The sequence below is a fragment of the Macaca nemestrina genome, chromosome 17 (genome assembly GCF_043159975.1).
Source record: "Macaca nemestrina isolate mMacNem1 chromosome 17, mMacNem.hap1, whole genome shotgun sequence".
Taxonomy (NCBI): Eukaryota; Metazoa; Chordata; class Mammalia; order Primates; family Cercopithecidae; genus Macaca; species Macaca nemestrina.
This window is the reverse complement of record NC_092141.1, coordinates 24,744,125-24,769,965: the sequence shown is the minus strand read 5'-3', so window position 1 is coordinate 24,769,965 and position 25,841 is coordinate 24,744,125. Positions and strand designations below refer to the sequence as shown.

General features: G+C 42.8%; 1 protein-coding gene across 12 annotated transcripts in view; it reads left to right on the top strand.

Annotated features, from left to right (window-relative positions):
• LOC139359501 (centromere protein I-like) overlaps positions 1 to 25,841 on the top strand; it is a 59,401-nt gene that overhangs the window by 7,723 nt on the left and 25,837 nt on the right. For 7 of the 12 annotated variants that reach the window (XR_011615540.1, XR_011615539.1, XM_071082535.1 and 4 more), the window contains exons 1-8: positions 393 to 537; positions 3,948 to 4,062; positions 5,720 to 5,809; positions 6,487 to 6,558; positions 7,362 to 7,482; positions 14,301 to 14,434; positions 15,389 to 15,513; positions 17,310 to 17,357. Coding sequence is in view for 10 of the 12 variants with exons in the window: in XM_071082535.1 (XP_070938636.1) it covers positions 4,060 to 4,062; positions 5,720 to 5,809; positions 6,487 to 6,558; positions 7,362 to 7,482; positions 14,301 to 14,434; positions 15,389 to 15,513; positions 17,310 to 17,357 (593 nt within the window). In the remaining 2 variants the exon portion in view is untranslated. Of the gene's footprint in view, positions 1 to 389; positions 538 to 3,947; positions 4,063 to 5,719; positions 5,810 to 6,486; positions 6,559 to 7,327; positions 7,483 to 14,300; positions 14,435 to 15,388; positions 15,514 to 17,309; positions 17,358 to 25,841 lie in introns of those variants that run through there. The other 5 variants (XM_071082537.1, XM_071082538.1, XM_071082539.1 and 2 more) reach the window with 4 other exon arrangements.

Here is a 25,841-nt window from a genome sequence, read left to right as displayed (position 1 = left end):
GCTTCACAGGGCAACTGTTTGCTTTCACTGAAGTAAACTGGATTTGCAGACTAACTGCAGTCGTTTAGCAGGGGTTCATTTTCAATCAGCTGTAAAAATGCTGATACATAATGCTACTAAAACCTACCATTTTAGTTTGTCTCCTCAATCCTTGCCAGCTAATAGTAACTAATATAAATGGTGTATTCCATTCCAGCATGAAGTAAAATAATGTTGCGTCTTAAGTAGCATAGCATTTTTTAGTGAAGGAGGGCAGACTAGGATTATAAAAAGATGATTTCAGAGAGAATTTTAAGTTTGGCTCTCATACCATTCAGATAATTGACAGTACCATTCAATTATCATACCATTCAGATAATTGAAGGCATGATGATGGTTTCGTGTTTCAGACAGCTTGTGGCTTGAAATCCAGTGTCCATTTTCTGCTGAGGTGGGCTATTCCCCATGTGGTGCACCAGACCGGAAGTGCAGGCTGTTCCCTGATGAGAGGCAATGGATGCTGCTTCCTTTCAGGAACCCTCTTCTTGTTTTCTTCTGGTGAGAACCTAGTACTCCTTTTTTTTTTTTTTTTTTTTTAAATACTTTAAGTTCTAGGGTACGTGTGCACAACATGCAGGTTTGTTACATATGTATACATGAGCCATGTTGGTGTGCTGCACCCATTAACTCATCATTTATGTTGATATATCTCCTAATGCTATCCCTCCCCCTCCCCCATCCCCACAGTAGGACCCGGTGTGTGATGTTCCCCTTCCTGTGTCCAAGTGATCTCATTGTTCAGTTCTCACCTATGAGTGAGAACATGCGGTATTTGGTTTTCTTTCTTGCGACAGTTTGCTGAGAATGATGGTTTCCAGCTGCATCCATGTCCCTACAAAGGACACGAACTCATCCTTTTTGATGGCTGCATAGTATTCCATGGTGTATAGGTGCCACATTTTCTTAATCTAGTCTGTCACTGATGGACGTTCGGGTCGATCCAAGTCTTTGCTGTTGTGAATAGTGCCGCCATAAACATACGTGTGCATGTGTCTTTATAGCAGCATGACTTACAATCCTTTGGGTATATCCCCAGTAATAGGATGGCTGGGTCGAATGGTATTTCTAGTTCTAGATCCTTGAGGAATTGCCACACTGTTTTCCTAGTACTCCTTTTATGACAATGATTTTTGGCGAGAATTATGTAACTGTGAAAAGAGAAAGACTTGGGAGTCAAAATTTTAGATAGCTGTAGAATTGCTTTGTAGATTTATAGGAACTGGTTAAATTTCCCCATGGGTCAAGAGCTCAGTTCAAAATTGGTCTGAAATTCTCATACGCTGATAGTTGGGATGTGAAATACTATGACATTGGCAGACAGTTTGGTTGTTTTTTAAAAAGTTAAATGTAGACCTACTATATGATCCAGCTATTTCAGTTTTAGGTATTTGCACAAGAGAAAAGAAAGCATAGCTCTTAGAAAGGCTTTTATATTAATGTTCATAACAGTTTGGGTTAGAAGAGCCCCAAACTGGAAACAAACTAAATCTTCATCAACAAGAGAATGGATAAACAAATTGTGATATAGTCAAAGGAAAGAGACTAATCAGCAATGAAAAGGAATGAACTATTGTTACATAGAGCAGCATGTATATAATCTCAAAATACTTAATGCTGAGTGAAAGAAGCCGCTTCCCCTTAGGTCACATACTATGTTATTTTGTTTATATAAAACTAATCTCTAGTGGCAGGCAGCACATAAATGATCACCTGGGGAAGAAACTGAGAGATTACAAAGAAGAAGAAAAAGGAAACTTAATGAGTGTACACAAATGTCCAAATTTATCAAGTTGTATGCTTTAAATATGTGTAATTTATCATATCAATAATGTTGCACTAAAGCTGTCTTTTTAAAAAATCGGTCAAAAAGGGAAGATTTCCTGGGTTTCTCTAGAGCAGTGTGCTGTGGAATTGAACTTTTTGCAGTGAGGAGAAAACTGTGCTGCCTAGTGCCAGAGCCACAGGTTGTTTTTGAGCACCTGCCATGTATATAGCTAATGTGATTGAGAAGGCATTTTAAATTTTACTTCGTTCAAATTCAATTTGATTGAAATGGCCACATGTGACTAGTAGCTACTGTATTGGATAGTGGGGCTGTGAAAGCATAAAAGAATTCCATGGCAGCTAGATTTAAGTCTTAAAAGAGTTTGTGTTCCACAGTCTCAAGCTCCATGAGAGTTCAATTATAGCAGGTTAGAGAACCTTTAAAGGCACCTTTGTTTAGTAAAAATTACAGGAAAAGTAGATATGTCGAATCCTGGAGTTTTCATGTACCTATCAACAAAAGCAAATTTTTACAGGATACTTATCCTGTGGGATTTGGGAAGTGGCCAGTCTTAAAGTCCCTTCATGGTATCTTTTTTTTTTTTTTTTTTTTTTTTGAGACAGAGTCTCTCTGTCATGCCCAGGGTGGAGTGCAATGGCATGCTCTCAGCTTGCTGCAACCTCCGCCTCCCGGGTTCAAGTGATTCTCCTGCCTCAGTCTCCGAAGTAGTTGGGGTTACAGGTATGTGCCATCATGCCCAGCTAATTTTTGTGTTTTTAGTAGAGATGAGGTTTCACCATGTTGGCCAGGCTGGTCTCAAACTCCTGACCTTGGGTGATCTGCCTGCCTTGACCTCTCAAAGTGCTGGGATTACAGGCACAAGCCACTGTTTTGCGTAACTTTAAATGAGAATTGGTCAGGTCTTTTCCTGAATATCAGTTGGGCTTCTCCCTTGAAAAAATAGGGAGAAATGAAAATATATCTCTGCTTCATGTCCAAGAAAAAGGCGAAAACGAAACAAAAGCAAATATATCTAACAACAAAGAAGAAAAAACCCTTAAATAGAGGAATTTTAAAATGTTTGTGATCACCACTGATATGAAGCATTTAAAAGCCCCAGTAGTGTTACCATACTGCAAGCAAGCTGTAGAAAATTAAAGGGCCGGCCGGGCGCGGGGGCTCAAGCCTGTAATCCCAGCACTTTGGGAGGCCGAGACGGGCGGATCACGAGGTCAGGAGATCGAGACCATCCTGGCTAACACGGTGAAACCCCGTCTCTACTAAAAAATACAAAAAACTAGCCGGGCGCAGTGGCGGGCGCCTGTAGTCCCAGCTACTTGGGAGGCTGGGGCAGGAGAATGGCGTGAACCCGGGAGGCGGAGCTTGCATTGAGCTGAGATCCGGCCACTGCACTCCAGCCTGGGCGGCAGAGCGAGACTCCATCTCAAAAAAAAAAAAAAAAGAAAGAAAATTAAAGGGCCTAGAACTAGAAGTACCATATGACCCAGCCATCCCATTACTGGGGATATACCCAAAGGATTATAAATCATGCTGATATAAAGACACATGCACACGTATGTTTATTGCGGCACTATTCACAATAGCAAAGACTTAGAATCAACCCAAATGTCCATCAGAGACAGACTGGATTAAGAAAATGTGGCACCTATACACCATGGAATACTATGCAGCCATCAAAAAGGATGAGTTTGTGTCCTTTGTAGGGACATGGATGCAGCTGGAAACCATTATTCTCAGCAAACTATCACAAGAACAGAAAACCAAACACCGCATGTTCTCACTCATAGGTGAAAACTGAACAATGAGATCACTTGGACTCGGGAAGGGGAACATCACACACCAGGGCCTATCATGGGGAGGGGGGAGGGGGGAGGGGGGAGGGATAGCATTGGGAGTTATACCTGATGTAAATGACGAGTTGATGGGTGCTGACGAGTTGATGGGTGCAGCACACCAACATGGCACAAGTATACATATGTAACCTGCACGTTATGCGCATGTACCCTAGAACTTAAAGTATAATTTTAAAAAAAAAGAAAAAAATTAAAGGGCAATTTAATGTATACGTTGTTTTTTCTTTCCTTGGCTGCTAAGCTAAATCGCTTTCTCTTTTTCTCTTTAGAATGTTAGAAGAGGCCAGGTGCAGTGGCTCACGCCTATAATGCCAGCACTTTGGGGAGGCCAGGGTGGCAGGGATTACCTGAAGTCAGGAGTTCGAGGCTAGCCTTCCCATCATGGTAAAATCCTGTCTCCACTAAAAATACAAAGATTAACTGAGCATGGTGGTGGGTTCCTGTAATCCCAGCTACTTGGGAGGCTAAGGCAGGAGAATCGCTTGAGCCTGAGAGGCGGAGGTTGCAGTGAGCCGAGATTGCACCATTGCAGCCAGATTTGGTGACAAAAATGAGACTTAGTCTTAAAAAAAAAAAAAAAAAAAAAGGAATGTTAGAAGAGGAGGGAAGAGCAAGGCTTTCTCATGGGTTTAAAGATTCCTGCCTCATGGACTGCTGGAAAGTCTGGAAACAGTCCAGCTACACAGAGACAACTGTAAATTTAAAGAAAATGGTTCATATCCCAGGAGCTCACTGCCTGTATATTAGATTTGATAGCAGATGCTCTTCACAAGTTGCTGGGACTACAGGCATATGCCACTATGAGTGGCTAATTTTTTGTATTTTTTATAAAGATGGAGTTTCAATATATTGCCCAGGTTGGTCCTGCATTCCTGGGCTTAAGCATGAGTCATCACATTCGACCTCATTTAATTTTTAATTTTTTAATATAAATTTTATCAAAGTAGTATATGTACACAACTGTAAAGGCAAGAAACTACAGTGGTTCCTACTCTGTCCGTTCTCCCCAGAGGCAGCACCTGCCTTTGCATCTCAGCTTTTTTCCAGCCTATGCCCTGATTCCAGGTAATAGGCACATGCTCTGAGATTCTTTCCAGCGTGTACCTGATTCTAGGTCATAGACATCTTCTCTGAGCCAAGGCGGGTGTATTACTGGAGGTCAGGAGTCCAAGACCAGCCCAGCCAACATGGTGAAACCATGTCTCTACTAAAAATACAAAATTATCTGGGTGTGGTGGTGTGTGCTTTTAATCCCAGCTACTTGGGAGAGGCTGAGGCAGGAGAATCGCTTGAACCCGGGAAGGGGAGGTTGCAGTGAGCAGAGATCATGCCATTGACTCTAGCCTGGGCAAAAAGAGCAAAGCTCCATCTCAAAAAATAATTATTTCTAAGCCTCATTTACTGCCTGCCTTTGTACAGTATTTGATATAATAAAATTTTAGTATTACAAAACAATTTGGTTACTTCCTCGGAATTCGTTTTAGTGGTGTGCTTTCTGTGCATAGTCAGATGCAGGTGTCTAGCAGTAATGACTTCTTTCATTGTGAAATTAGTGCTTTGTTAAGATTTTAGTTATGTCAAAGCTGCCTGATAATGGCATGCCAATTGTAGTTTCCTAGATACTTTTGCAAGAACTCTAATAATCAGGTATTAGCTTCTCTTTTGGTCGTATCTCCTTGATGTGTAAATCAAGGATGAATAAACTTTGAGTCCTGAGTATGCTACCAGTGAGAATAAGCTATGCAGTGCTAGTAAGTATGACTGTTAAGCCTAAGGTACAGGAAGAGGAGAGAAAATACGAGAAAGAACTAAAGTCAGTAATGGTAGTAAGAGAGAAGATCACAGTTTGGAGCGGATTGTTTTATGGTGGTTGACTTAAATGTCTGGTTACTCCTTCCTTGATTTTTGATAGCATCTTCCTATAGCTATATCTCATGGTGAAATTATGGTCTGAATATACTTTCTTTCTTCTTACTGGTATTTGTTTTCTCAGTTTCTTAGTAGCCACAGAATTGAAAATGGAAAACTTATTTTATTTCAGGGAATGCAGCTTCATCTTCAGGCTTTGTTGTCGCTGTATAGGTTCTTTGCTTCTGCTCTGATTTCTGTATCTTTGCCTGTTAGGAAAAAGGTAAGGGGTTAAGGAGAGAGAAATCATATTGAGACTGAAATATGTTATTTTTGTTAAAGTTAACTTACAGATTTCAACTAAAATGCTTACAGCCTACTGTTTTACTATCTAGTATTGTGGTACTGCTCTGGGGAAGTTTTTTTTAGGGATTGGCACTTCGTGTTGATCCCGTTTGGTGCATTTAATAGATTGCTGATCAGAAAAATAAATGCATTTGTATGTAAAGGAATTCATAATATATATTCAATTAATGAGCAGTTTTAGACTTTACATCACTCCAATTTGTGGGTACCTACTCTCTTGTACTTTATATCCAAATTTATAGATCTATTTTAAGAATTCAGAGAATATATGGAAGATGGCTCTGCTTGCCATGAAGTGAAGAAACCAGGGACTTTCTCCAGAACCTCGGAAGTTGATGTTAGGTCCAGCTAGTGTTCGTCCTCTAAAAATAGTATCTAAAGCTCAAACAAGTTGCATGGCTTTCTTTTGTTAAATCCAAATAATAACCATTCAGATCTTAGAGGAGATTATAGATATTTAAATACATGTCAGTTACCCAGGATTCTGTGTAAACCATATTCCCATTTAATTGAAACACATTAACAGCTGCTTTTATATTTGTGTTTTGTAGTTTGTTTTGTCCATTGATAGATTGTTTTATTATCTTTCTTTAGAAATTGAATTCTCTCTCAGTTATACCAGTGCTCAATTCCAGTAGCTACACTAAAGAATATGGAAAAAAAGAGGTGAGTCTTTCTGATTGTCTGAATAGAAGTGGATCATTTCCACTAGAACAGCTTCAAAGCTTTCCCCAACTTTTACAGAATATCCATTGCTTAGAGGTGTGTGACTGGACCATGTGCTGCTTCGCATTTTCTGTTTGAACTGTATGGCCTTTGTTTTTGTTTTTTTGAGACGGTCTTACTCTGTCACCCAGGCAGTAACACAGTCATGATTCACTGCTGCCTTGAACTCCTGGGCTTACGTAATCCTTCCACCTCAGCCTTCCAAGTACCTGGGACTATAGATGTGAATCACCACGCCTGGCTAATTTTTCAAAAAAATTACATCAGGCCAGCCTCGGTGGCTTACACTGGTAATCCCTACACTTTGGGAAGCCAAGGCGGGCAGATCACTTGAGGTTTCAGGAGTTCAAGACCACGACCACCAGCCTGGCCAACATGGTGAAATCCTATCTCTACCAAAAAATGCAGAAATTAGCTGAGCATGGTGGTGCACACCTGTACTTCCAGCTACTCAGGAGGCTGAGGCATGAGAATTGCTTGAACCTGGGAGAAGAAGTTGGAGTGAGCCAAGATCCCGCCACTGTTCTCCAGCCTGGTTGACAGAGTGAGACTGTCTCAAAAAAAAAAAAAAAAATTTAAAAATATGTTGCCCGGGTTGATCTCAAACTCCTGGGCTCAAGTGATCCTCCTGCTTCAGCATCCCACAGTGTTGCAATTATAGGCATGAGCCACCATGCCTAGCCTATTTTTTGTTACATATTTTCTTTAGTTTCAGAAGTTGATCGGTGGTTCTGTTACTGCAGCTGCGTTCTCAGATGGGCTCAGTGCTAAACAACTCTCTGCTGCTTCAGTATATTGACTGTGTCATAGATGAGTCGGTCTCGCTGAGGTCTTACTACGGGTTGAGTCAAATATTACAAGAAGGTAAGAATTGAGGGAGGATGGGACAAGATAGTTTACAAATGAATTTCTTTTACAAGGGAGTGCCAAATTCAAGATAAGAGGAGCCTTCGTATGCTGTAATTATGTCTGTGGTAATCATATATTTAGAGCATGAATGTTTCTGTTGTAATTTTAAGGTAGTAAGAAGGGAGAGGGATTATGTTAAGGAAACACTACTGGATGGCCACCAAAACTCACTGGGTGGCTCTACGTTGATGACTATCACAATCCAAGGATTTTTCATCTTTATATGTCCAGAAACTTGCTGTTAGGCCCCCAGAGTCATCCCGTTAATGGTAATGAAACTCAGAGGAGATGAATGTATAAGCCAGGATATCAGTTTTAATATAAAATGAATGATTTCTGGTAAGCGTAATGCTCATATCTGCCAACTAGAATATCCCCTCTGTGCTATCTGCATATATGGGAACAAGATTTGTCAGTAGAAGGTTTCTTAATTATAGAATTAGAGGAAATGGCAGTGAGAAGTCTTTCATCCAGGCCATAGTAAAGCCTGGGCATTTCATTCCCCCAGTGGTGGGGGGCAGTGGGAAGATAGCATTTCTTTTGACCAAATTAAGTGTTTCTTTACTGGATAAGCAACTTCCGATTCTTCTGGTGGTTAAAGTTGCTTTTGATTGGTTCCAGGCCAATTCTTCTTCTACTCTGAATCTTTTAAATGGAATATGATACAGTTTATTAGATTTCCACTTACTAAATTTCAATCTTTTTTACGTTATACCCAGCCTACCCTAATTGAAGTCTAGAGTGTTCTAAAACTTTCAATTCAGATGTTTATAACTTGCTTGGATGACTGTGATACAAAGTTTATCTTATTCATTATATGTGAATTCTCTCCACTTGTTTTTTCACTCTAAGCTTTTCCCTAGATTACCAAGTTGTTGAGGAACATCTCACTGTCACCTCCATCTGTCTGTTCTCGTCTACATTATGAGTTAGTCAGGATGTATGAGACTAGTGGCTTTTTTACTTTGTCACTTATTTGTAACTTTGGTGATAATTTTGTTTTGTGCACTTTTTTATTGTGGTACAGCTAGATGCTTATATTTAGTGTTCCTGCTCTAGAATGTATTTGGTACAAGGTGAATAATTACAAACATGGAAAAGAATTTACCAACTTCCTGGATACTTTGTGAGGGCAGAGTCCTTCTTACAAGTAAGATTTCACTTGCTTCTTCCACACTCCACCACTCTTTACTAAAATTTATTTAGATATCCATTGACAGTCTTTTTCTTGGCCGAGTGTGGTAGTTCACACCTGTAATCTCCGCAGTTTCAGTTTGGAGGCTGAGGCGGGTTGGGCAACATGGCAAAACCCCATGTCTACAAAGAATACAAAACTTTGCCAGGCATGGTGGCGTGCATCTGTTGTCCCAGCTACTCAGGAGGATGCCGTAGAAGGATCATTTGAGCTCAGGAGGTCGAGGGTGCCGTGACCTGTAGATGTGCCACTGCACTGCAGCCTGGGTGACAAAGTGAGATCCTGTCTCAAAAACAACAACAAAAACGTTTTTTAAGTACCTGACATCATTTGTAAATAATATTTGTTCAATTTGTTCAATTTGAAACTCTTTATAAAGAGAGCTGAGTTGGACTTTTATCTTTACACTGTTGGATTTGAAGAAAGAATATGTTACATTACGCAAATAAAAGGGAAAAACCTGTAGTTTAGGAGGACAAACTGAAGATATAATTAAATGTATTCAGGTAATTGAATTAGTAATGTAAATTTCATAAGGTCACTACTTTTATATTCTTTTAATCAACAAACATTTTTTGAGCATCAAATAAATTCCAGCCAGTGGACACTCTGGTCTGGGTAACCCTGAGTTGTATTTTAAGCTGCAGCTTAGGTATCAGCGCCATCAAGGAGCCTTCAGTTATTGCCCAGTGTGGTTCAGTTCAGGTTATGACAGAATCTAGTGTGTATCTGTGGGACTGGGTAACTAAGGTGGAGTGAAGGTGAAGGTTATTTGATTCAAAGTCAAGAAACTGAAACTGAAATGTTGGGATCATTTGCATGGACACTGGTGTAACTGAGATGTTGATGGCAGGACATGATACAGAGTTCTAAGCTCCTCAGTGAATCTGGATGAGCTTCCAAGTGATAGACAGCAGAGATATCAGAAGATAAAAAAAAACAGAGGGTAGGGTAGCTGGACAGTATGTTCGTATCCTGTATTTTGGTTATATGCATTAATTTATCTTAACTTTGGAGTTTAAAATGAGAACCCTAAATTTTTGTTATATGTGTGCTTTACCTTCAAAGTAAAAGACTAAATTTCAAGGAACTGCATAGTCAGATTGTTTTGACTCTTTCTACCTAAAGTTTTTTGCCTTCTCTTACACTTTTTTTTTTTTTTTTTGTCTTAAGACTGAGTCTCGCTGTGTTGCCCAGGCTGAAGTGCAGTGGTACAATGTTGGCTCACCACAGCCTCCACCTCCCAGCTTCAAATGATTCTCCTGCCTCAGCTTCCCAAGTAGCTGGGATTACAGGCATGTGCCACCACACCCAGCTACGTTTTTGTTTTGTTTTGTAGATGGAGCTTTGCCATTTTTGCCAGGCTGGTGTCAACCTCCTGACCTCAGGTGATCTGTTCGCCTTGGCCTCCCAAAGTGCTGGAATTACCAGTGTGAGCCACTGTGCCTGGCTGCTTCTCGTAAATTCTATTATCAGCCACGTAATTTTTTGGCATTTGAAAAACTATATTATAGAAAATTACGAATACAATCAAAAGTAGAGAAAATACTGCAGTATTCCGCGTCTGTGCCCATTACCCATCTTCAGCAGTTAGCAACTCTTGGTTAACCTTTTTTCATCTATAATACATTTCACCTTTCCTTTCCATTACTTTAAAGCAAAACTCAGCTCCCGTTTCAACTGTAAAATATGGTACTATTATGACACCTAAAAAATTAGAAGCTTTTTTTTTTTTTTTTTTAAAGACAGTCTCACCCTTGCCCAGGCTGGAGTGCAGTGGGTTGATGAAAGTTCCCTGCAACTTCCATCTCCTGGATTCACATAATTCTCGTATTTCAGCCTTCGAGTAGCTGGGACTACAGGCATGTGCCACCACACCCAGCTAATTTTTGTGTTTTTAGTAGAGAGAGGGTTTCACAGAGTTGGCCAGGGCTGGTCTTGAACTTGTGACCTCAAATTATGCACCCACCTTGGCCTCCCAAAGTGCTGGGATTACAGGCGTGAGCCACCGTGCCAAGCCAATAGTTCTTAGTATCTTTAAATATCTAACCAATGTTCAAATTCCCCTTAGCTTCAGTTGTAAATAGCTAGTGGTTAGCTTGGTTAACAGATGAGCCCAGACTCATTTTTCTGTATGTTCTTATCCCTATAGTGGTTTCTTACTTTGATAGAATAGAGAGTAGAAGCTACTTAGGCCTGGAAAATTGTTTTTAATTCTTCATATTCGTTATTAAATTGTTTCCAGATACACCTGATCACTTTTAGAAGGAAATGGAGCATTAGTGGGTAGTAAACATCTTGTAAAGCTATGCTTCTCAAAATACCGTCCTTGGATCATCAGCATAACCTGGAAACTTGTTAGAGATGCAAATCTTAGGTCTTGGCCTAGACCTACTGAATTAAACTCTGGAGTTAGGGCTCTGTAATTAAACACTACTATAATTCTGGTGCATGCTGAAGTTTGAGAACCACTATTTAAAAGAAACTCCACTTAAATGTTTAACCTCTTCTACCTAAATTACATCAAGAACTGTACCTTTGAAATTACCCCTCTCTGCTTTTGTGTGAGACAGGGTCTTTCTCTGTCTCCCAGGAGTGCAGTGACGCAGTCTCAGCTCACTGCAGCCTCAACCACCCAGGCTCAAGCGATCCACCTCAGCCCCCAAGTAGCTGTGACCAAGAGTGTGCACCAATATAACATGCCAGGCTGATTTTTGTTGTAGAGACAAGGTCTCACTGTGTTGTCTGGGTTGGTCTTGAACTCCTAGGCTCAAACTATCCTCCTGCATTGGCCTCCCAAAGTATTGGGATCACAGGCATGAGCCACCACATCCAGCCTGAAATTCTTCTCTCTTACTTGTGGTTATCCCTAACCTGCATTCCCCTCTTCGAGCTGCTGTGCCTGGACCCATGTTTATTCATTCTCTATTCCCCAGATGAGCAAAAGATTGAACAAAACAGTATGTTTGCATCTACAATATTTGGCCAAGTTGCAGTGTAAGTCTCCGGTACCCTTGAAATAGTTGCCTTACAGTTTCTGTATTATCTTTCCTTTTATTAGTATCATAAGGGAGACAATTTAAAAAGGAATTCTGCTTTCTAAAATTTAATGGACATGTGGATAATTTTGCTTGTCATAACAATATTTGGCATTATATAGTATAGCTCAAGTTTTCAATAATTGAGTAAATATAGGTGTAATGCCATATTTCTGGCATGTGACCATATGCCATATCATTGTCAAAAAGGGAGTAAATTGTAGTTATCTATCATAAGAAGAGAAGGGTAGAAAACTTCTCAGCAGTGGTTCTTGAAGGGAGGGGGCATTTCTGGTGTCATGGTGACCGGGAAGAGGTTGCGACTGTCATTTAATATGTGGGAGGTGGGGATGCTCAGTGTGCTTCAGGGGCTGCGTGGGTAGTAAGAGCCAGTCCTGAACAGTGAATTGTTTGATCCAAAATGCCAATAGTGTGGTGTGGAAAAATACTTCAAAAGAGACTGTTTGAAGCAATCGTCATTGTTTCAAATTGACACAGTTGCCAAGTGCTACCCAAAATCATAGTTAAGATACGGTTACGCCTGTAATTCCGGCACATTGGGAGACTGAGACCAGCAGATCACTTGAGGGTCTAGAGTTTCATACGAGCCTGGCCAACATGGTGAAACCTTGTCTCTAATAAAAATATAACAGTTAGTTGGATGTGGTGGCACACGCCTGTAATCCCAGCTACTCAGGAACCTGAGGCACGAAAACTGGTTGACCCCAGAGAAGGAGGTTGCAGTGATTTGAGATCGCACCTGTGTACTCCAGCCTGGGTGACAGAGCAAGACTCCATCTCGGAAAAAAAAAAAAAAAAAAACAAAAAACTACTTAGTTTTGCAAGTAGCCAACTGGCTATGTGTGGATGCTTGCATATTTGAATGGTCTCCTGATCATTGATTGTCCTGACACTGAACTATCATGGTGGTGGGCAGTAGTAGAGTCGTCATCATCTCTGAAATTCTAAGATTATACATGTTCTTTTCCTTGTGCATAACCATTGTTGACTGCCTAGATAGGAGAGTAAAGCTGTGAATTCACATTTGTAAGTCTTTTCCTAATCCGTTTAACAGTGGTATGATCTTGGCTAACTGCCAACTCCACCTCCTGGGTTCAAGGGATTCTTTTGCCTCAGCCTCCCCAGTAGCTGGGATTACAGGCTTGCACCACCATACCTGGCTAATTTTTTATTTTTAATAGAGGTGGGGTTTCACCATGTTGACCAGGCTGGTCTTAAACTCCCAACCTCAGGTGATCCGCCTGCCTTAGCATCCCAAAGTGCTGGGATTACAGGCATGAGTCACTGTGCCACACCAAATTCAAGTGAAAATATGTTTAACAGCGTTTTATAAAGCTCAGGAATTCAGGCAAAACAGAGTTTTGATTTGTGTAGGGTAGGTTTCTGTGCATCTGTGTTACAATGTTACTGACAGTATAGGAAACGATTCCTAAAGTCATTTTAATGTTTATTCCTTTAAACCACATTTGATTTGGTTCGAATAAATTAGTTGTCACTGTTTTCTAGTTTACTGTATCATTTTGTCCATTTTCACATTTCATCCTGATTTTTTTTTTTTTTTTTGAAACAGGGTCTTGTTATATTGCCCAGGCTGGAGTGCAGTGTCATGATCTTGGCTCACTGCAAACTCCACCTCCTGGGTTCAAGGTATTCTCCTGCCTCAGCCTCCCAAGTAGCTGGGATTACAGGGACCCACCATCACGCCTTGCTAATTTTTTTATTTTTAGTAGAGACAGGGTTTCACCATGTTGGCTACGGTGGTCTCAGACTCGACCTCAAGTGATCTGCCCACCTCAGCCTCCCAGAGTGCTGGGATTACAGGCATAAGCCACTGCACATGGCCTGATTTTTTTTTTTTTTTTTTTTTGAACAGTCTTGCTCTGTCACTTAGGCTAGAGTGCGGTGGTGCAGTCTCACTCACTGCAACCTTTGCCTCTGGGTGTCAAGCAATCCTCCCACCTCAGCCTCTTGAGTAGCTGGAACTAGAAGTGTGTGCTGCCACCCCAGCTAATTTTTGTATTTTTTGTAAAGAGCTTTTGCCACGTTGCCCAGGCTGGTCTCAAATTCCTGGATTCAAGAACTCTGCCTGCCTTGGCCTCCCTAAGTACTGGAATTACAGATGTGAGCCACTGTGCTTGGCCATGAATTTTTCATGTCACTTTTATGTGAGCCTTTTTCTCCCCTTAACTGTTAATGAAATACCTATATTTCTAGTGGTTTTTATATCTCTCACTTGAGAATTTTCATAACTGCTTGGAGCTTAATACTGTATTTATCTGTTATTTACTAGTAGAGTCTGGTTGTTTAGAATGTTCTATGTGATTTCGTCTTAATGATTCCCTGGAAGGCTGTGTGTAGTTTTATGATTAACCACTGATTTTTTAAAAAGTAAATTATACATTGGAGCACTGATAGTTTTAAAACCTTCACCACCTTTTTCCTTTATATTATTCACCTTTAGCTTGGAAATTGTGACCACTTTTGCTACTCTATCTGAATGTTATGGTTTCTTATTGCAGAGAGAGAACTGGGCGGATCCATGAGCTCTGTGTCTAAACTGCTCCACTATGTAGGGTGGCTGTCCACTACTGCAGTGCACGTGGAGAGCAACAGAACTTTCTTGCTGCACTTTATTTTGGATTTCTATGAGAAGGTAAAACATGTTTCAGTTTCCCCATTGGGATTTTTGTGAAGGCTATTCACTTTATTGGCATAGTATTTAAATTTTATGCACAAATATTAAGGTAGGCTGTGATCTCATTAGCATCATTAAAGTAACCTTACATTTTGAAGTTCATGATTATTTTCTCTCCAGAACAATTGACTTTCATAAACCACGTGGAAAAGCAAATGCTTTTTTTTTTTTCCTAAGGTCCAGGCACCACAGCATTACCCTGTGTTAACACTGGTCCTAGACAGAAGTCTGTTGTTAGCATTATTTTTTGTTCCTTCCATTCGTGACTCCTGGTGGAAACCAAAAATTTCTTGTTGTTTCTTCAGATCTCCATGTCTACTTTTCAACTGCCTTACTTCTCTTGGTACCTAGTACCCTTTTATTGTGTTACAGTATATAACCTGGGCAGAACTATAGGGTGATGCAAAAGTAATTGTGGTTTTTGCTATTGTTTTCAATAGCAAAAACTGCAATTACTTTTGCAGCAACTTAATATCCATGAAGTGTCCATGATAGTCTCACTTTTCCCAGCTTCCTCTGCTAATACCTATTTGTCTTGTGTTACGCATTTGCTTAGAAGCACGCTCCTTTGTTTTCTAGGTTGACAGCTAACTCATATGATAAATAAGTATTTTGGGACTTAAGGGGAAAGAACTCCTTCCTTCCTTTACCCTGTCCCCCTAACTGTAAGACCTTTCCCTAGAAGAAATGAAAGATTCAAGTAATGGTCTTTTAGAAATTATCCTCTGTAGTATGACTGATATTTGGTGAAGTCTGTGTTAAGCAAGCTTATAGTTATCTGTTTGTTTAGGAGTCAGGCATGTCCAAAGCTAATGTTACATTATTATCTTATACTGATGATTCTTTGGGTGAACTTGGTTGAGAAGTTCTGGGGAATAGTCTATATACTGATGTTATCTTTCCTTCTCAAAGGTGTGTGACACATATATACATTATAACCTTCCATTAGTGGTGGTGTCTCTTCCTGGGATCTTATATTCTGTACTCTGCAGCCTGGATGCCAACATCCTGAACCAGAGGTGTTTTATTATGAGCAGGTACAAAGCCTTTTTACCATTTTATGAAATGGTATATTATAATTTTCTCTTCATCTTTCAGCTGTAATACAAAAAATATTCCTACTTGTCTTTGGCCAGGGCCTCTGGAAATCAGGCTTGCTATTGGACATGAGATTCCAATATGGGGCCATGACAGCTGTGGTGTTTTTAAATCCTCCACTGGTGTGGCTACAGAATAAAAAAAAATCATAGTTAAGGACCTGTTGTGCAGTGGTACTATTGCACTCAGCGTTGTTCATTCTAATTGCTGTGTCTTCAGGAAAAATAAGTCATTTGCTGACAATTGCTTTAAGTATTTGTACCTTCTCTGATAAAAATATTTTCTGGGAGATAAGGGGAGCTGTTGCCAATTGTGTGGAACTGTAAGTATTATTTCTGGTCTCCTCTAATTCTGTAACTTGTGGACTGAAATTACTTTTCTCAGTCCATAAATGTAAACTTTTTTTTTTTTTTTTTTTGGAGACAGAGTTTTGCTCTTGTCAACCTGGAGTGCAACAGCACCTTCTCGGCTCACTGCGCCTTCTGCCTCCCGGGTTAAAGCGATTCTCCTGCTTCAGTCTCCGGAGTAGCTGGGATTAAAGGTGCCTGCCACCACGCCAGGCTAATTTTTTGTGTTTTTTCATAGAGACGGGGTTTCACCATTTTGGCCAGGCTGGTGTCGTACTCCTGACCTCAGGTGATCCGCCCACCTCGGCCTCCCAAATTGCTGGGATTACAGGCATGAGTCACCATGCCTGGCTAAGTGCAGACCTTGTTGGTGTAACTTGTAGGACTATGTCAAGTTTAAAATGTTTAAAAACTAATTAGTTAATAGTTCTCAGACAAGAAAAACATATTTGTAGGTTTCCCTTTTGTGCTTTCTGCTGCATCATTTTCTTTCCATTAAGAAAGTACGTTTTACATCAGTGACCATTTTTGAGCCTCTATTTTTTTCATTTTACTTTTAAGTTTTGGGATAAATATGCAGAAGGTGCACGTTTGTTACATGGTTATGCATGTGGCATGGGGTGGTTTGCTGCACCTATCAACCTGTCATCTAGGTTTTAAGCCCCATATGCATTAGGTATTTGTCCTAATGCCCTCCCTCCCCTTTCCCCTCACCCCCGACAGGCCCCAGTGTATGATGTTCTCCTCTCTGTGTCCATGTGTTCTCATCATTCAACCCCTACTTATGAATGAGAACTCTATTAATTTTTATTTTTTTGAGATGCAATCTAGGTCTTGTTGCCCAGGCTAGAGTGCAGTGTTGCGATCTTGGCTCACTGCAACCTCTGCCTCCCAGGTTCAAGCGATTCTCCTTCCTCAGCCTCTCGAGTATCTGGGATTACAGGCACCCACGCCACCACGTCCAGCTAATTTTTGTATTTTTAGTAGAGACGGGATTTCACCATGTTTCTCAGGCTGGTCTCAAACTCCTGACCTGGTGATTCACCCAGCTTGGCCTCCCAAAGTGCTGCAATTACAAGCGTGAGCCACCGCACCCAGCCAGAACTTTATTAATTTTTTAATAGTGAAACATTGAAAGCATTTTTTATTGTTTATTTTTTATTTAGTGAAGTAAGCATCTTAAGTGTACAACTTATTGAGCCTCTATTTATTTTCACTTGAGAATGTACCACAAAAGGATAAAATCCTTAACTAGACAACTGGATATTTGTGTATGTACATATTTGCATATATTTACATTTATAGTGTATTTTTGTATTTTATTATGTCAAAGGCATTGTATTCAAAGGTATGTTAAATGTTTCATTCTGTTTGTTTTTTTCTGTTAGGTATCGTAAAAATCTGACTGCCGCAAAGAAAAATGTTTGGTACAAAAGGTATGAATGAGAAAGCTCTGTTAAATCAGTTACTCAAAAATTAAGTCTAGATTTACGTGACCTGATGGGAAGGAGGAGGAAAGGGAAAATAGATGATAGTGACAATTTTTTTATTTCTTTCCCATTAGACAAAATCAGGTTTTGATTTCAGCAGCAAGACTTATCAAGAATTTAATCACTATTTAATATCCATGGTTGGTTGCCTGTGGACATCCAAACCCTTTAGGAAAGGAATATGTATTGACCCTAAAATCCTAGAAAAAAACTGGAGTGGCCGAATATAAAAAGTTTAAATGTAGTCATTCATCCTTCCTTCTTGAGTTATGCTGTTTCCGTTTTGCTACAGGTAAGGGTATTTAAAGAATGTTTAGATTTTGTGTAATAATACTGTGATGGCAGAAATAGGAACTGCTGTACATTTAATGTGTCTGAACTGTAAGACGTGTTTAGTAGTTTTTTTTTTAAGTAACAACTAAATTTTGGGCATTTTGCTAGGGTCTGGGATTCCAGTTAATTTAAGTTTCTGTCCTCAGAGAGAGCTTGGGCTTGTAGCAGAGACAGACTTGTAAACAAATCACTGTAATACAATGTGGCAAAATGTGAAAAGCTTCAGTTGTGAGAAAGATGGGGGAGTGATCAGTTCAGTGCTGCCTGGGTAGAGGTGGTGCCGTGTAAGGAAAAGCTTCATAGACGTGGAAGCTCTCAGAAAATCCTTCTAGAAAAGATAGAAAATTTAGGCTAGAGGCCGGGCGCGGTGGCTCAAGCCTGTAATCCCAGCACTTTGGGAGGCCGAGGCGGGCGGATCACAAGGTCAGGAGATCGAGACCACAGTGAAACCCCGTCTCTACTAAAAAAAAATACAAAAAATTAGCTGGGCGCGGTGGCGGGCGCCTGTAGTCCTAGCTACTCAGGAGGCTGAGGCAGGAGAATGGCGTGAACCCAGGAGGCGGAGCTTGCAGTGAGCCGAGATCGCGCCACTGCACTCCAGCCTGGGCAACAGCGTGAGACTCCGTCTCAAAAAAAAAAAAAAAAAAAAAAAAAAAAAAAAAGAAAATTTAGGCTAGATAATATTACAATTAGAGTTACAACCTTAGTCAAAGACTGCTGATTTAATGGAATGATACCAATATGCAGGCAGGGGGAGGAGGGTGTATGTTTGTGTATATCCTTTCAGGACTTCACTCTCAGCCCTGTCTCTTTCTTTTCTTTTCTTTTCTTTTCTTTTTTTTCTTTTTTTTTTTTTTAATTTTTTTTGTATTTATTTATTTTGAGAGGGAGTCTCGCTCTGTCGCCCGCGCTGGAGTGCAGTGGTGCAATCTCAGCTCATTGCAACCTCCGCCTCCTGGGTTCAAGCAATTCTCTTGCCTCGGCCTCCTGAGTAGCTGGGATTACAGGCACCTGCCACTACACCCAGCTAATTTTTGTATTTTTAGTAGAGATGAGGCTTAACCATGTTGGCCAGGCTGGTCTCAAACGCCTGACATTAAGTGATCCACCTGCCTCGGCCTCCCATACTGCTGGGATTACAGGCATGAGCCACAGTGCCCAGCCTGGCTTCTTTCACTTAGCATAATGTTTTCAGTGTTCAGCTGTCTTATAGCATTTTACTTGTAAATACTATTCCTTTGTATAGATATGACATTTTATTCATTTATCAGTTGATAGAAATTTTGGTTATTTTCACTTTTTGGTGATTATGAGTAAGTGTTCTTGTAAAAGGTTTTGTGTGGACATAGTTTTCATTTCTCTTGGGTGTATGTACTTAAAAGTGGGAATGCTAGATCATATGGTAACTCTGTTTAACCACTGGAAGAACTTCCATACTTTTCCAAAGTAACAGCACCATTTCACATTCCCATCAGCAGTATGTGATGGTTCCATTCTCTCCACCTCTTTCCTAACACTTGCTATCTGATCTGTTTTGTTTTGGTTTGGTTTGGTTTGGTTCTGGCCATCCCGGAGATGTGAAGTGGTATTTCATTGTAGTATTGATTTGCATTTCCATGGTAGCTGTTGATTTTTAGCATCTTTTCTTGTACTTACTGATCATTTATGTATTTTCTTTGGAGAAATGCCTATTCAGATTCTTTGCTCATTCTTAAGATTTTATAAATTTCTTTAGTGTGTATCTAAATACACTATGTAAGTATGTCGATATATATATGTCTATATATATATATATATTTTTTTTTTTTTTGAGATGGTCGTTCTGTAGCTCAGGCTGGAGGGCAGTAGCACAATCACAGCTTACTGCAGCCACGAACTCCAGAACTCAATTGATTCTCCCACCTAAGCCTCCTGAATAGCTGGGACTAAAAGGACACGCCACCATTCCTGGCTCATTTTTTTGTAGAAAGGGTTTCACCATGTTGCCCAGGCTGGTCTGGAAATCCTGGGCTCAAACAGTCTTATCTGGGTTGGCCTGCCACAGTGCTGGGATTACAGGTGTAAGCCACCACGCCTGGCCCTTTGCATATTTTTAAATGAGTTTGTGATTTTATTATTCAGTTGTAATAGTTTTTATATTCTAGATACAAATCCTTTTTCAAATAAGTAATTTGCAATTTTTGTTTCCAATTTTATGGATTGTCAATTTTTTGTTAGTGTCTTTTGATTTACAAAAGGTTTTAATTTTGATGAAATGAAACTTCACCTTTTTTTTTTCCTACTGCTTATGCTTTGGTAGAGCTTAAGAAATCACTGCCTAAATCAAGGTTACAAAGATTTATTCCTCTGAGAATTTTACAGTTTTAAATTCTTACATTTGGGTTTTTAAAATCAATTTTATCTCTTGTATATGTTGTGGTTTAAGTATACAACTTCATTTGTGTGTGTGTGAGGACACAAATGCACCCATACCATTTGTTGAAAAGGCTACTCCTTCCCATTAAAATGTTTTGACCCTTGTCTTAGCATCAATGGGCCATAAATGTATGGACTCTGAGTTCTATTTTATGGATCTATATGTCTATCATCTTGCCAGTAAATGCTGTTTTGATTAGTATAGCTTTGTATTGTAGCGAGCTTTGAAATCAGAAAATGTAAGTTCTCAAACTTGTTCTTCTTCAAGATTGTTTTGTCTATTGTTGGTTCTTTGAATTCCGTATGAATTTTAGAAACAGCTTATCAATTTCCATAAAGAATCCAGGCTGGGCGCAGTGGCTCATGCCTGTAATCCTATTACTTTGGGAGGCCGAGGCGGGTGAATCAACTGAGGTCACGTGTTCGGGACCAGCCTGGCAAACATGGTGAAACTCCGTCTCTACTAAAAATAAAAAAATTAGCCCGGTGTGGTGGCACATGCCTGTAATCCCAGATTCTCAAGAGGCTGAAGAAGGAGAATCGCTTGAACCCAGGAGGTGGAGGTTGCAGTGAGTCAAGATCGCACCGCTGCACTCCAGCCTGGGCGACAGAGCGAGACTCCATGCACGGCTAATTTTTGTATTTTTAGTAGAGACGGGGTCTTGCCATGTTGCCCAGGCTGGTCTCGAACTCCTGACTTGAAGAGATCCACCTGCCTTGGCCTCCCAGAGGGCTGGGATTATAGGTGTGAGCCACTGCGCCCCACTCATATCTTCAGTATGGGAAAATCTTTCTTTTATGGTGTCTGTTTCTGGTGACATGCTTAGGAAATATTTTTCATCCTGAGACTGTGTAACTCTCCTTCTATTGTCTTCTGGTCCTCTATGATTTAGGTTTGTGAACACACAGGGTAAAGGGCCCCACTTACAAGCTGTGGACTCCTGTCCCAGGTGGGCAAACAGACTGTCTGCACACACAGGCAGCAATTTACCAAGAGGCTTCTTGGGTGGGGCAAAGTGGAGCTGCCAAAAATTCCTTCTGCCCCATGAGAGTTCACTTGATTAGTGGGTGTTGTGCCTCTCAAAATTAGAAGAAACCCACAGAAGTTTCCTTTGAGCAGAACATAAATCTGTCCCACAAATAGCTGGGAGGTATCATCCTGTCCCCCTGAGGTCAGGAGGGTGAGTCTGTGACCCAGGGAGGAAAGCAGCTCCCCTTCTTTAGGACACCACAGGAGGACGGAGGAGTTGGCTGTCCTGGGAATTCATGCCTTCATTCAGCAAAGGGAAAGCAGTTAGACCAGGGAAGGGGCCTGGCAGTGTGGCGGGGGTACAGTGGTGAAGAGGGTGGGGCCGGGGAGAGGCCTCATTGAGAGGAGAGAGGGTCCTCAGTGGGAACCAGGGTGTTTGTGGAAGGAAGAGTCAGGGCATGGAGCAGGAGTGGGAGCGGGGAGGCCAGCTCAGGCCTCCTCCACGTTTGTGTGAACGTCCTTCCTGCGGGCTGTAGAGCTGGCCTCGGTACACTGCAGGGGACTCAGAGCTCCAGTGGAAGGGTGGCTCTGCCTCAGGAAGCTGCTGGTGCTCACCACTCCATCATCTGCTGTGGAGGGGGTGACAGTAACCTCAATGCGTGGCAGAGGTGTTTTGGGATGCTGTCCTACTGCACAGTTCAGCAGGCTGTTACCTGACTTATTTCTTTAATGCATCCCTCGCACTTCCTGTGTGTCCAGTGCCTTATAATATTAAGTGATAATTAACCTCAGAGCCCTGCGTGAGGTCAGCACTGTCCCCACCCTGTGTGCAAAGGGAGGACGGGGAGGCACTGCCAGTTGGGTGAGGGCAGACGGGGCAGCTTGCCTTGGGCCTCGCTGCCCTTAGCAGGCTTTGCATTTGATGCCCTGTGTTCCTTCCCTAGGGTACTCAGTTTGCCAGGTTTTTGGTTTATCCTAGTCTCATTCAGATTGTAAAGACTGAGAGTGGACTTCTGTTGATAGAGTTTCCCAATTTGGGTACAGGAAGGAGGTGAGGAACCACAAGCCCCTGCTGGACAGTAGCCCTGTAGACCCAGCCAACGCCGGCTCTGTCCTCACTGCCTGGTCCTCTCTGTGAACCTTCATCCCGGCCACAGCCCCTCAGAGTCCTCCTTTATGAAGGGGCCATGCTTTGGGGGAGGGAGTGCCTCTCCCAGGACCCAGAGTTGGTGAGTGGCCACTTTGGAATTTAAGCCCAGGCCCTTCTTCCCTTCTCTGCTTCCTGCCAGGCCCAGCTGCCTGCCCCAGCACACACCTTCCCTGGGCACCCTGGTCTTCACTGCCAGGAGATGCCTGTTTTAGGCCTGGTTTGCTCCTATGGCTGCCATGCTGATTTTTCATTCTGCACATCATGTCTCATCAAAATGCATGGCGGTTCCACTCCTTGTGCTAAAGAGAGCCAGTAGTTTTGTCTGGCAGTGATGCCTGTCTGCTGCCCACAAAGGTGAACAGCCATTGTCTCTACTCACAGGGTGTTCAGAGTATAGTGGGACTGGTACACAAGAACCAGTGATCTCTCCAGGAGGTGCCACAGACATGGGTGAGGTGGCTACAGGGTTTCTATGCAGTCCTGATGGGATGGTCAGGCAGTGTGCGAGGCAGCAGGTCACCATCCCCAGGGTCCTGGGGACAGTGTGCAGGCAGGCATAGGAGCAGCCTTGGTGGGGTCCAGGACAGGCTGCCTGCCCTCCTGGTGAGAGGTGAGGATCAAGGACCTCGAGGCAGGCAGGGATATGGCCCAGTTTGCTTCCCACGCTCACTGGCAGTCCTGTGACTTGGGGTGCTGGGAAGGGTGTGGGGGTAGGAAGGGGAACTGGAGACAGGCCCAGTGGGAGGAATTGCCACAGATGCAGTGGGAGTTGTGGCAGAGATGTGAACTTGGGGAACTGGAGGTGGCAGTTAGAAAGTAAAGGGGGTTCGCAGATTTCTGGCATAGGCACTTGGTGCTGGGCGATGAAAATACCAACAGCTTTTCTTAGTGTGTCCCTGCAGGCTGCTCAGAAAGGGTCAGGCAATGCCTTTGAGACATACCATGTTCTGGGGACAGTTCTGGACAGTAAGGTCCCTGGAGAGGCTTCGCTTTAAACCAGATACGAGTTGAACCCTGATTGGGTGCACAGACATGCCCATGGCAGCCAGCTAGAGCATGGCCCTAGGCAGAGCACTGGAGCCCAGGTCACGGCAAGTGGTTGTGTGCTCTGAGCAGGTGACAGTCCTTGTGTCCAGAGGTCTGGTTGGTCGCAAGCAGGGAGTGACCCCCCGGCCCCCTTCCTCAGCTAGTGTGAGCACTATCCAGGCATCCTGGGGTTCCTTGGTGGCTGCCTTATAGGCTCCTGTTTGCGAGCCTGTTGCTTATGTTGGATGGGACTATGGCAGGACAGCCATTGAGCTTGACACCAGTCTGCTCGCTGCCCGCCCCTGGCTGGGCAGACCCTCGTTTTCCAAGCTTGCTTGGGTGGAGGTAAAGCTCACTATGACAGGTTGGTTCTCTGTTCTTTGTCTGAAGCTATACTCCTTGCTCCGTGTTTGGAGCTGTCTCGTACAATCGTTTTCCTTCATTTCATGACAGTGAATCAAAGGGAATTTGTCTTCACAAGACCGAGGCTGAGGAGTGGCCAGTCGGGTCTGACTGTTCAGGAAGGCATTCTGGGGTTGGCAGCAGAGCCCAGCTCATTGAGATCAGAAGGGGGCTTTGGGAGCAGTTGGTGCTGTTCTGAAAGTTGGCCCCTGCAGCAGGCATGTTAGGTCTGAGGAAGGAAGGAGGTGGGGGAGTGGATCTCAGCAGGAATGTGAAATGAGTGCCCTGGTGGAGTCAGTGTCCAGGCAAGGGATGCCTCTGGAAAGCGCTGGGCTAGCTGAAGAGGAGAGGGCAGCATCCACGGGGAAGTGTGGGGGTTTCACTGCAGGGTATCTGGGTGCTTTTTTTTCACTGTGTCTGTTTTGTGGCACACGATCTTCAAAGTAGAAACAAGAGCAAAGACATTTTCAAAAATATTATTCACAGAATTGAAAATGGTGCAGGGTGTCTGTTTACCAGCCACCAAACCTGCAGGGCCTCCTTGGGTGAATGCTGCATAGAGGACATGCGAGTGACAAGGCACGGTGCTGCTGTTTAGAGCCGCAGCCTTGCAGGATGATCACCTATTGCTTCTCAGCCCCACTCCAACCCGCTGAAGCTCAGCCAGGACTGGACGTTGACATAAGCTGGGTTTTCCTGGTGTTGGCCTGTCAAGACATGCCTGTTTCTGGCCTCCAGTTTGTTCCATGCTCCTCAGGCTTTCACTTGCTGACAGTTAGTGCCCAGTGTCCACGTCATCTATGACGTTACCCAGGACCGGACAGGGCTCATCCACCAGCACATCCCCTGGTGTCTGATGCCAGCTTGTCTTCAGCTCACCAAACACGTTTCTTCAACCTGGTCATTCCACCACCCCAAAGCTATTGCACTAAGCCGTGTTTCTGGATCTTGTCTCTGTGACTGTGCCAGGCGTCTCTGCTGCACCAAGACTGGGGACTGCTAGTGTGCGGACACACTCAAAAATAGCCAGTAGCAGCTTGAAAAGACTGCTTTTGTATCAGGCCTGGCTTTGCCTTCCGTGATTGTTGCTGTAGGTCATAGAGCCAATCTGTGTAACTGGATGTCACCCTCAGACTCCTGTGCACCCCTCTCCCTCTCTGACTCCTGGCCACATGTGCCCCACGGCCTCCCCACTCCTCACACAGCCAACCTTTATATTGTCCCGCTTTGCTGCTGTTTCTGCTGCTCTCTCCTGAGTCTTGCTATTGGTCCCAGTGGTTTGGGAGGCCAAGTTGGGAGGATCACTGAAGGCCAGGAGTTCAAGATCAGGCTGGAAAATAAAACAAGACCCTGTCTTTACCAAAATAATAATAATAAATAATAAAAAGTATAAACCAAAAAACTTAGCCAGGCGTGGTAGTGCATGCTTGTAGTCCCAACTATTTGGGAGGCTGAGGTGGAAGGATACTTGAGCCCAGGAGTTCACAACTACAGTGAGCTGTTTGTGCCATTGTGCTGTACCTGTGATAGAGTGAGACCTTGTCTCAAAAAACAAAAGAGAAAAGGAAGGTGGGAAGAAAGACAGGTATGCTCTTGAGGTGGGAGGGGCACAGGTGAGGCATCCTTCAGAAAAGAGGCCTGTGCAGCCACTTCTATCAGAAATGCTCAGTGACTCCTGGGGCCTAGCAGCTCCCTTCTCAGCCTCTGGGTTTGGAGAGCCTGCCCCTTGCCAGCCCCAGACCATGTGCACAGGGTCCTCCCAGCCTACCCTGCCTGGCTTCACCAGGACTCTGACCCTGCACTCTGTGTGTGAGCTGGTTCTCATCCTCCTGAACTAATAACTCTCATCTCTTGTGGCCCTAGTGACCTTTCCCCTTATTTTTCTGTTTCACCCATGGATGCCTGGTGAGCAGGAACCTCTTGCTGCCTTGTTGCCTCAGTTGAGGCTTCAGAAAGCACCCAGGGAGGTGGGAGCTGCAAGCATGCTTTTTGAATTGAGCAGGGGTAGGACAGTGTCACTTTGTTTTTCTTTTCACATGAAGACAGATGTGTGCGCGTCTCAGCATTGAGTCTCCTTTCTGTGATGTCTTGAGGAATCACAGTTGTGTTGCTGCAGCCCCGTGTGCACAGTCCT